This window comes from Corythoichthys intestinalis, chromosome 22 (assembly GCF_030265065.1).
Source record: "Corythoichthys intestinalis isolate RoL2023-P3 chromosome 22, ASM3026506v1, whole genome shotgun sequence".
NCBI lineage: Eukaryota > Metazoa > Chordata > Actinopteri > Syngnathiformes > Syngnathidae > Corythoichthys > Corythoichthys intestinalis.
This window is the reverse complement of record NC_080416.1, coordinates 22609068-22621387: the sequence shown is the minus strand read 5'-3', so window position 1 is coordinate 22621387 and position 12320 is coordinate 22609068. Positions and strand designations below refer to the sequence as shown.

General features: G+C 39.7%; 1 protein-coding gene across 1 annotated transcript in view; it reads right to left on the bottom strand.

Annotated features, from left to right (window-relative positions):
• Nucleotides 1–609: 609 nt before the first annotated feature.
• smap2 (small ArfGAP2) overlaps nucleotides 610–12320 on the bottom strand; it is a 32819-nt gene continuing 21108 nt past the window's right edge. The window contains exons 4-10 of the mRNA XM_057828379.1: nucleotides 9996–10160; nucleotides 9863–9922; nucleotides 9728–9785; nucleotides 5433–5572; nucleotides 5174–5357; nucleotides 4734–5080; nucleotides 610–4614 (exon numbers count right to left, since the gene is read on the bottom strand). Coding sequence (XP_057684362.1) covers nucleotides 4516–4614; nucleotides 4734–5080; nucleotides 5174–5357; nucleotides 5433–5572; nucleotides 9728–9785; nucleotides 9863–9922; nucleotides 9996–10160 — 1053 coding nt within the window. The 3' untranslated portion in view covers nucleotides 610–4515. The remainder of the gene's footprint in view (nucleotides 4615–4733; nucleotides 5081–5173; nucleotides 5358–5432; nucleotides 5573–9727; nucleotides 9786–9862; nucleotides 9923–9995; nucleotides 10161–12320) is intronic.

Here is a 12320-nt window from a genome sequence, read left to right as displayed (position 1 = left end):
AAGTAGGTGATTATATAGATAGAATCATAATAAACAGTATTTAACAAGATAGTCATTGACAAATTCTTGTGCGGTAGAGATAATGAATGATTGACAAGTTTGGTGAATGATACATTCCTCTATTTCCTTTCTTTTGACAGAAAATGTCATATAAAACACATTATAAATAAAAATGGGTCATCTTTTGAAGTGACTCAACAAATAAAGCAGAGATGATTTACAATCATAATTCATGCATTGAGTTTGAGATACATTCCAAACACGATCAGACATTCAGTTTCATTTTGCTTGCTTAAAAAAAAAAAACGCAATGGTTTACTTCGCAAGGTGTTTGGTCCTATTGTAAAAAACAAATCCAAATATCTTTTCCAAAATTCCAAAGATTCAAATGTGTATTGCTTAAAACATAAGAGGAAGAAAAAAGCAAAATAACATCACTAAAATATCAACATTCCCCATTTTTGTTGTTGGTGATACACACTCAAAAGATGCATTCAAAACAAAACCACATGACAAAATCATTGTATAAACATTTGCCTCATGCAATTCAGGTGGAAATGCAAATTGAGCGATAAAACTAACCCCCCCCCCCCCCCCCCCCCCCCCGTGACACATTATTTACAAACATTCAGATCACTCCTGGCTTTGACTACACAAGTTAACGCCATGTATGTTTACATAGCGTCACTGCATGCAATTGTTACGTTTAAGTGGCTTGCCCTTGCTCAGGAGGTAGCACAGTGAACAAGTTGTACATGTATGAGGTGCTGCACAGGCCCGAAATAAGCAATTGATCTCGTACACCCCAAAAATTAAAAAAAAAAAAAACCTCAGACACAAGAAAACAGCTTACACACACACACACACACGCAACAAAAATGTCTCCCACACATAAAAACATTCCTTTGTTCTATGTGAGGACAGGTATATGCTATTTTCGGCCTACAAAGCACCTCAAAGTTATGCCCTGTCTTTCATCCTATGAGAGCAAAACTCTCACACTATAAATTGACAGCACACTGGCTACATACAGGATATAACAAAGCCTACTGGAATCCCCATAAAGCTAGTCTTTATCTTTGGTGTGTGCCAAAATCTAGTTCAGGTCTCTCGCGTACTGCAGACAAGATATTGATTTGAGAGGAAGTCTTGTGTACATTAAAATAAGGGATGCTTAGCTGCCTGGCTGTACATGTAGGAACTCAACTTATCATCAGATTTAAAAGACTTACAGTGAGGAAAATAAGTATTTGAACACCCAAGTTCTCCCACTTAGAAATGATGGGCGGGTTTGACATTTTCATGGTAGGTGCTTGTCCACTTTGAGAGACAATCTAAAAAAAGAAAAATCCAGAAATCACAGTGTTTGATTTTTTAAAAACAATTTATTTATAATATACTGCTGCAAATAAGTATTTGAATACCTGTCTATTAGCTAGAATTGTGAGCCTTATAGACCTGTTAGTCGCCTTTAAAAAGTCCAACGAATAAGTGGAGTGGAGGTAGACTTTTTGACCTGTTTGAGGCGCTTAGCTGCATATAAACACCTGTCCACCCCATACAATCATATGACTCCAATTACTAATACCAAAGGATTGTCCGAAGACACCAGAGACAGAATATTAGAACTCTACAAGGCTGGAAAGGGTTACGGGGCAATTGCCAATCAGCTTCGTGATATAAGATCCACTGTTGGAGCAATTACTAGAAAATGGAAGAAGCCAAACATGAATGTCATTCTCCCTCAGACTGGGGCTCCATGCAAGATCTACCTCGTAGGGTCTCAATGATCCTAAGAATGGTGAGGAATCAGCCAAGAACTACACAGAAGGAGCTGGTCAATGACATGAAAGGAGCTGGGACCACCATATCCAAGGTTACTGTTGGTAATACATTAAGACATCATGGTTTAAAATCATGCATAGAACGGAAGGTTTCCCTGCTTAAACCAGCATATGTCTTGGCCCGTTTTAAGTTTGCCAATGACCCTTTGGATAATCCAGAGGAGTCAAAGGAGAAAGTCGTGTCGTCATATAAGATTCAAATGTAACCTTTCGGTTTTAATTCCACTCATGTTTGGAGAAAGAAGAGTGAGGTGTACCACCATCCCAAGAACACCATCCCTCCTGTGAAACATGGGAGTGGTATCATCATGCTTTGGGGATGTTTTTCTGCACATGGGACTGGACAACTGTACTGTATTAAGGAGAGGATGACGAGGGTCATGCATTGTAAGATTTTGGGGGATAGCCTCCTTCCCTCAGTTAGAGCATTGAAAAGGGGTCATGACTGGGTCTTCCAACTTGAACATGGCCTGAAGCAGACAGCCAGAAAAGGCATATTAAGGTTCTGGAGGGCCCTAGCCAATCTCCAGACCCAAAACCAATAGAAAATCTTTGGTGGAAGCTCTAACTCTGCGTTTCTCCATGGCAGTCCAGAAGCCTGATTGATCTAGAGTGCTTCCCGCACCTCTTTTATCGCACCAAATACATAATATTCCATGGAGCGGGTGGGGGAGGGGTCAGGTCTCCAATCTCGCAACGCCCTGCCGCGGCTTCTCCGCATTCTTTTGCTTCCGCCTTGCCCTCTCTTCTCTGCCTGTCTATCTGCCCTACGCTCCGGTGCGGGTCGCTGGATGGATGCCGGTGGGTTGGCTGGGTATCGCCCTGCCCTGGGCTCGGTGGGCTTTTGGGAGTCCCACGATGTGCCGTGCCGCTTGGGGGGATGCGGCTGTGGCTCGTGGGCCAGGTGGGCGGGCGGGGATGGGGGTGGACATGGGGGGTGTTGTGTCCCTTTATCCCATCCCTGAGGGCATGTTGATATGGGTGCAGGTGGCCCGGGGGACCACCCTGGATCCCTGGGGGGTGACGATGGCCCCTTTGCTGGGCTGTGGAAGGAGGGATGGGCTTCGCTGGCTCGCCATCCCCCCCGGATTGGCTGGGGTGGCACCCACGCAGCATCTCCACTCGTCTGTGGGACTATCACATTTTAGATGGGACTCACGCATGACTAGGTGAAATTAGACACACTCAAGTAGAAAACCTCGGTGTCAGGATTAGCGATGAGACAGCATAGAATAGGATGCCAACATACTGACACTCACAAGGGATTCACACAAATACGGGGCTATCTCTCAGACACCCCCCCCCCTTTCCTTGGTTTTAGGCCCCCCACATGGTTAGTTACAGTTCTTGTTGCTTGTGCTTCTTCTGTCTCTCTCCTTTTCTTCTGTTTCCCCATTAAAAAAAAACAAACAAACAAAAAAACGATCTATAGAAGATCTGTGTGGAGCAGTGGTGCATAATCCCTGCTGCAGCCTGTGCAAACTTGGTGAAGTTATAGAAACGTTTGACTGCTTTAACTGTAATCAAAGGCTGTAGCAAATCTTAACACTGATCTTCTCAGATGTTCAAATACTTATTTGCAGCAGAATAATACAAATAAATTGTTTAAAAAACCATACACTGTAATTTGGGTTTTTATATTTTTAGATTGTCTCTCACAGTGGACAATCACCTACCATGAAAATTTCAACCCCCCCCCCCATCATTTCTAAGTGGCAGAACTTGCAAAATTGCAGGGTGTTTAAATACTTATTTCCTCAAGGTAAATATCATTTTAACCATTTTTCACCTGGTTATAAATCTAAATGTGCCTGAGTGCTACATAGCTTTTGAACATGAAACGATCCTTTCTTTTGTTCACAGGTTAATTTTAAATTTTCAAGCAATCACACTTTTGGTTGAAGTATAATCAAATTCATATTTAACGTGCTTTAAACCACCCCGGAGAAGTCGGCTTCCATTTTAAAACTTCTATGCTGCAAATTTATAGCTGCAGCAAGTGCACAATGTTGGACTAACAATCGTTGAAATACAATAATATTCATTCTGGGAGAAAAATAAATTAGGGCTTGAATACTTTTGCAGAATATGTGTACACTCTTACATATACATTCACATGTATGTGCAAATATTAAAAAGATGTTGTCTTAGATAACAATGTTACCCTCTTAATATGGCTGGATTTTCTTTCAATACAAAGCCTGAATAGATTGCTTTTTTTTTTCAGTGGGAAAACTATTAAAATGAAAATATTTCTCATCAAACTTTTACACAATTGATACATTTTGTTGGCATGTTTGAAGATCTGCAACACAACTATTAACACACAAAATGTCCCAAATAAAACTAGGGTCTGTGTTGTGCACATAAAAATAACACGAATAAAGCAAAATATTCTCCTTCAGTTATAAAAATGTGCACGTCTGACCCTGTTGCTGCATTGACGAAATGTTCCAAAGGCAAGTGTGGACATTTTTTAAGTTTGGCCGAGGCGTTCGCGGCTGGAATTGGACTGGGGTTGGGCAGGGTGGCGAGGGAGGAAGAGGTAGTTGTACTTTTCTAATTCTCGTCTCCTCCTCCTTCCTTCTAGCATCGGAAAAGCTCGTGCAGAGTCCCAACCACACAGCTCTCGTTTAGGGCTTCATAAGTTCCCTTTCAGTACAAATACAATTCATTTCCAGACGTGTGCTGTCATGTGCGCTGAAGTTGGGGCCGCAGTGCTCCCAGTAGCATGACTGAACAGGTTCATGTCGGACATGTGCTGAGTCATCTAAAAGACAGCAAAGAATTTAGAATATTTAAACATACGTGAACATATTACAATGCAAGTTGTACCAGTATTGTAAAACATTATTGGTAAGACACACATGAGCAAACACATGTGCACACCTGTCCAATGTTCCACTGCTGGGTTCCAGCCACTTGCTGATGAGGTAATGACGACAAGCCTCCAGCCTGCGGGTGTCCCATCATCCCAGCCCCTTGCTGCTGCATCATTATTCCACCTTGCTGCTGTGCTATCATGCCATTCTGCTGCGGCGCCATCATTGCATTTTGCTGCTGTCCCATCATGCCTTGGCACACTCTATGCTGAGATGCCATCAAGCCGTTCTGCTGCTGACCCATCATGGCTCCCTGGGACATGGCCATAGTTCCACCCATCCCAGCAACATGGACCAACGAATGGTAAGAACCATACGGGTGTGTCAGGTATCCCATTTGGTTCATGTACAGGCCTATGGTAAATAAATATAGACCATGCAAACTACTTCAAAATAAACAATGAATGTAGAATACTTTAGTAAAAACAAAAATGGAGGCTCCCTAACCGTGAGGAGGCGCCATACTGCTTTGGTGCACTGATGGTGTAGAGCCGTACAGGGACAGAATGGAGTCCTTGGACAGCTTCCTGAATGTGCCTTCCGCCTTTCTAGGTGCCGGATCCAAGAAGAGGCTGAGGTTTTCAGGCACAGAGGCGGTCACTCTGCTCTGAGGCAAGAAGGTGGAGGCTGCCTAAAGTTGATGTAACTTTTTTTTAGTGCCGAAAAAGAGAACACAAATAAAAGTACAATGGTGTAGATTCCATACTGTGTTGTTTGTGGAGGACAAGGAAGAATCTGAGAGGTGACTGAAGAGATCCAAGGCAGGCTGTGCAGAATTGGCGCCTGCTGGACTCTCATTGCTGTTTGGAACACCATTGGACACTGCAGGACATGGAGCAGGTGCATCTAGGATGTACATGTTACAATCATGTATGTGTTTATCTCTCATTCAAGCATGAATTTATAACAGGGCTGTCAAACGATTAAAATTTTTAATCGAGTTAATTACAGCTTAAAAATGAACTAGTCGTAATTAATCGCAATTCAAACCATCTATAAAATATGCCATATTTTTCTGTAAATTATTGTTAGAATGGAAAGATAAGACACAAGACGGATATATACATTCAACATACAGTACGTAAGTACTGTATTTGTTTATTATAACAATAAATCAACAAGATGGCATTAACATTATTAACATTCTCTTAAAGTGATCCATAGATAGAAATACTTGTAGTTCTTGAAAGATAAATGTTAGTACAAGATATAGAAATTTTATATTAAAACCCCACTTAATGTTTTCGTTTTATTAAAATTTGTAAAATTTTCAATCAAAAAATAAACTACTAGCTCGCCATTGTTGATGTCAATAATTACACCATGCTCACTCATGGTACTAACCCATAAAGTCATTGGACCCAAGCGCCAGCAGAGAGCGCTAAACACTACAAAACAAGTAACAAGCTGACATTACACTGTACTGCCATTTTATTCTGTTTGAACGGGGCATGTGCGTTAATTGCGTCAAATATTTTAATGTGATTAATTAAAAAAATTAATTACTGCCCGTTAATGCGATATTTTCTGACAGCCCTAATTAATAATTGTTGACAGTCTGATAAATACAGTATATATATAATTCACAATTTTTGTTGATTTTAGGGTTCAACCCTTTTTTTGGAAGCATGTAATACTGTATTACATTTTATTTCTCACATTTCTGCATAAAATCACCATCAAATGTGATCTGATGTGATGTGATCATTGCCAAAAACACAGATGAAAAACTGCTTTAACTAAAACCACCCAAACATTTATAAGTTTTCATATTTTAATGAGGATAGTATGAAAACAATGACAGAAGGGGGGGGGGGAATAAGAAGTGAATAATCACATTTAATATTTTATGCCCCCCCCCCCTTGGGCAGCAATGACTTCAACCAAACGCTTCCTGTAGCTGCAGATCAGTCTGGCACATCGATCAGGACAAAACTGCCGTAGTTCAGTCAGATTCCTGGGATGTCTGGCATTAATCGCTGTCTTTAGATCATGCCACAGCATCTCAGTGGGGTTCAAGTCTTGACTTTCACTTGGCCACTCCAGAACGTGTATTTTCTTCTTCTGAAACCATTCTGAAGTTGATTTACTTCTGTGTTTTGGATCATTGTCTTGCACTGAATAGACATTCAGTATATTGGCATTTAACACAATGTACCTCAAAGTACTTAATTTTTACTTTAGCTTATTAATATGATGTATAACGCATGTTTTTGGACAGTTATTTTGTATATAGGGGTACTTAAGAGGTACTTAAGTGTTATAGAGTATAATAAGTTTAGAGAAAATTAAATGAATTTTTCAAGGTTATTGTTAGTTATACATTCATCCTGAAATTCAAACTAAACCTGAAAAGTTCTGATTTCTTGTGAAAACAGCGATCCTTCGCTACTTCGCGCTTCAAACTTTGCGCCCTCAGCCCATCGCGGATTTTTATCAATTACAAAAAAATACAAATACAAATGAGCTGTCCCGAGCCGATCACGTGGTCTCACTCCCGCTCCCTCTCTCCTTCTCCCTGCTCTTTGTTTGTCAGTCCGTACACTGGAGTTTCTTATTAAAGTTCAGGATGTTGACAGATGTTTAGGTCTGATCTCGCCAGACCCGCTAACTTCAAAGCGCTGCATGCGTCAATCATCGTTGTTAAACTGTTGCTGTGGCAACTCAATGTGTGTAAGTGAGCAGTTTGAGTGGACTCAATGAATGAAGCATTTAATAAAGGCAAGCTACTACAGTACTTTTTTCTCGTTTAAAAATAATTCGGTGGGACAGTAACATGTTTAAAACTTATCATGATTGTTAAATTTGAAGTGCTTAAAAAAACATTATTTAAAAAATTTAAATAGATATATATACAGTACATGTATATTAGGGCTGTCAAACGATTAAAATTTTTAATTGAGTTAATTACAGCTTAAAAAGTAAGTAATCGCAATTAATCACAGTTCAAAACATCTCTAAAATATGCCATATTTTTCAGTAAATTATTTTTGGAATGGAAAGATAAGACACACGATGGATATATACATACAACATACTGTACATAAGTACTGTATTTGTTTATTGTAACAATAAATCCACAAATGGCATTATTAACATTCTTTCTGCTAAAGTGATCCACGGATAGAAAGACTTGTAGTTCTTAAAAGATAATTGTTATAGTTACAAGTTATAGTAATTTTATATTAAAACCCCTCTTCATGTTTTCGTTTTAATAAAATTTGTAAAATTTTCAATCAAAAGTAGAGTTAATATAATAACAATAAGAATAAAAATAACAATACTAAAAATAGAGTGACCAAAGTCTAAGTTTTACGTGTATTTTACATAGCTATTTTGATATGGAATGCCAGTTCATTTTGCATTGTTGTTTAACTGTGTGTCAGAATAGGGCCTCATTACTATAGACTGAAGTGCTTTTCTTTTTGTGAACATTATTTTTTTTGGAGAGATAGGAATATTATTTTTATTGAGCTTATCTTACCCAAAATACAACGAGAGACACATAATTGCCACTAAAAGAAAGAAAATTTACCGAAATATGAGTAGAGCACAAATAGCAATTTGCATTGCATTGTGAATACAGCATGAACGTCTCACAACTACTGATTCTCCCACGTTTAGAAGAAATAACATGAGTATGGAACGGCGCTGCCCCCAAGCGGCTGGTGGCGTTCTCTTCACTCTTAATGTCCATAAACGGCCTCATTGTAATCTGTTTGAGGCAATGTGCAAGCGGGTCATTTAGTGCATGCGTTAATTGCGTCAAATATTTTAACGTGATTAATTTAAAAAATTAATTAACGCCCATTAACGCGATAATTTTGACAGCCCTGATATATATATACATTTTTTAAAATTATGCTTTGGGAAAGTGAAAACATGTCCAATATGTATCTCATACGCAGACTTACGCGAAAATTCGGGTTCCATCGCCAGCCTAGGAATGGAGACCAGGGACTACCTGTAGTTGCTTGAAATCCGCCATTAAGCTAAGTTTTGGAGTTTTTGAGCTTGTGAAACTTCTGTTTACTGTGCAGTCAATTTTATTGCTTGTTTATTTCATTCTGCACAGATTTATATAAAACTGAGTTCTTTCTTTGAATATTGACTCAGACTTTTGTATGTATGTATGTACCATATGTATGTATATAGAAATATATAGATACACATATTAGGGCTGAACGATATTGGAAAAAACTTTCATTGCTACTTTTTGGGGGTCTGCGATATATAATGCAAAATTAATAACTAAAATAATTTCCACCAGGTGACTTGAATAGCTCTGTTTGGAAAATACTTTGTTTTTGTATTAGTGCATCAGTATTTTACTAGATTGTTTTTCCTGAATTTACCCCTTGTTTTACCTCATTTATACTTGTATTTTTAATTTTTCTTTTATATTCTTTCAGCAATTTATCATATTCTTCATGATAAAAATGCTGTCTTAGATTCTGTACTTTTTTATTCTTGCATTATAGATTTAAGGTGTTTCAATTTACTTTTATTGTATTTATTTATTTTTAACCGATACTGAAAGTGGAGAAAAATGGCAAAACTGCAATATATGATTGTATTCATTTAATACCGTTTAATCCAGGCTAATGAGATTTATCTGTGAATGATGAAGATTGCTGTAGATAAAAGAGATACAGCAAGCCATGTCTCTGCACATTTGGTGATTTTATGAAGCAAACCAAAAGTTCCCAAAAAAATAAGAATAAAAAAAAAATAAGAATAATAATAATTGCACAGCCGGCTATAGGACTATTGCGCATGCGCGCATCGCGATGGCAATATTCAAATGATATATTGTGCAGGCCTTATACACACACTTGTTGTGACCTTTAAATTAATGCAAGTACTTTTGTACTTCTACTTGAGTAATTGTTTTCTTATGTAATTGTATTTAAGTATTTTTTTGCACCTGTATCTGTACTTTCAAGTAAAAAAGTGAGTACTTTATCCACCACTGTATTTCATTAATGGGATGAACAATACCTAATCCCAGCAAGTCCGTAACGCTTTCAGAGTCTATCTTCGGGCTGACGTCTTTTTTCTGTCAAAAACGACAAAGGGATTCAATGAATGCAGCGCATTTGCATACAAACACATTATTCTTGCAGCTGCACTTACAATTTTCATTTTCTCGAACACAACCGGTTCCTTGGGGATGTTCTCACAGCTCTTTTCTTTCTGTGTTGAGAATGTGTTTTTCATGTTTTCAAAAATATATCAATGCACTCATGGTGAAATCATGTGGACTCACCCTGAGCATCTGAATGTCGAGGACTTTATCCATGTATTTTTTCTTGTCATACTTGTCCCTGATGAAGTTCTCAGCTGACTGGTCGCTCTCTGGTCGCTGGAAGCATTCGGGTAGGAATGCTTCGTACAAGCGCCTGGCTTTGGCATTTCCCATCTCCTGAACACACTGGAGTTGGCAAATATAAACACGTGCAACAAGTAGACTGAAAGAGTCACTGAAAAGCATAGAAACATGCGTATTTGGAAATTCTTAAATGCACAGGTAGCCAGGTGAGGGAGGCCAGAAGAGTGCTCTCACTTACAGTGGGGCAAATAAGTATTTAGTCAACCACTAATTGTGCAAGTTCTCCCACTTGAAAATATTAGAGAGACCTGTAATTGTCAACATGGGTAAACCTCAACCATGAGAGACAGAATGTGGAAAAAAAACAGAAAATCACATTGTTTGATTTTTAAAGAATTTATTTGCAAATCATGGTGGAAAATAAGTATTTGGTCAATACCAAAAAGTTCATCGCAATACTTTGTTATATACTCTTTGTTGGCAATAACGGAGACCAAACATTTTCTGTAACTCTTCACAAGCCTTTCACACACTGTTGCTGGTATTTTGGCCTATTCCTCCATGCAGATCTCCTCTAGAGCAGGGGCCCCCAACCTTTTTTGCACCACGGACCGGTGTTATTTGGGTCTTTTTTTCACGGACCGGTGTTCTGACAAATTTTGCAACCCATCAAAAAATTGCAACGATGCAGTTACGTTGCAAATGCATTAAACATTGCCGCAAAATGCGCAAATGCAGCGATTCCAAAGTAAACATGACAAACTTTCTTGAAAGAAAGAAATATTAACTTACGGTTGATCATGGAAGGACTTGTAGAAAAGCTCTCCTCCGATACATCCTGCCATGTAAGCTGTACACAACAACTTCACACTGCTCTCACCATTAACGACTTCGCCTTGTTGTTAAACATTAATTAGGGAGCCCGCTTCACAAAGATACGATGTTGGAAGTTGTAGCAAGGTTTTCACTGCTCTTGTAGTGATGTCAGGATATTCGAGAATGACTTTAATCCAAAACCTCGGTAGAGTTGTTGTCTCAAATGTACGTTTAATAAGGTCGCCGTCAGTTGCGATCTGTACAAGTTGATCTTATTGTTGCACAGACATGTTCGAATCACTCGGTTTATTCACAAACGGGTCACGAATCCACTCCTTCGCAGTTCGTGGGTCTTCGAGGTTGTACGCTCGTCAGGTGCCCTTTTCGCCATAAAAATATCTCCAAAGAAGTCTGTTTTCAAGTCATCTTCGCTCGTGTGGGGGCTAATTATTTCCGGGAACAAGTGTGCTGTGCCTAGCAATACGTGATTATGAGGACAAGCGCACATAGGTATATTATATACACAAACAAGATGTACTGCTAGCAGTCCAATCAATGGATTTCTATGACGACATTCTAATCTATCCCGTAGTATTATATCTAGAGTAGACAGGGATATTGGTGTGTTAAGCAGGGGCACAGGGTTAACTCTGCCAGAATGCGGTCATTATTAAATAATTATTTCTGTGCGGCCCGGTAGCAAATGCGCCACGGACCGGTATTGGTCCGCGGCCCGGCAGATGGGAACTCCTGCTCTCGAGCAGTGATGTTTTGGGGCTGTCATTGGGCAACACGGACTTTCAACTCCCTCCGTAGATTTTCTATGGGGTTGAGATCTGGCTAGGCCACTCCAGGACCTTGAAATGTTACTTACGAAACCACTCCGTTGTTGCCCTGGCTGTGTGTTTGGGATCATTGTCATGCTGAAAGACCCAGCCACGTCTCATCTTCAATGCCCTTGCTGATGGAAGGAGATTTTCATTCAAAATCTCTCGGTACATGGCCCCATTAATTCTTTCCTTTACACAGATCAGTCGTCCTGGTCCCTTTGCAGAAAAACAGCCCCAAAGCATGATGTTTCCACCCCCATGCTTCACAGTGGGTATGGTGTGAACCTGTGTTTCTACCAAAAAGTTCTATTTTGGTTTCATCTGACCATAACACATTCTCCCAGTCCTCTTCTGGATCACCGAAATGCTCTCTAGCGAACCGCAGACGGGCCTGGACGTGTACTGGCTTCAGCAGGGGGACACGTCTGGCAGTGCAGGATTTGAGTCCCTGGCAGCGCATTGTGTTACTGATAGTAGCCTTTGCTACTGTGGTCCCAGCTCTCTGTAGATCATTCACTAGGTCCCCCTCGTGTGGTTCTGGGATTTTTGCTCACCGGTCTTGTTATCATTTTGACGCCACGGGGGGAGATCTTGCATGGAGCCCCAGATCGAGGGA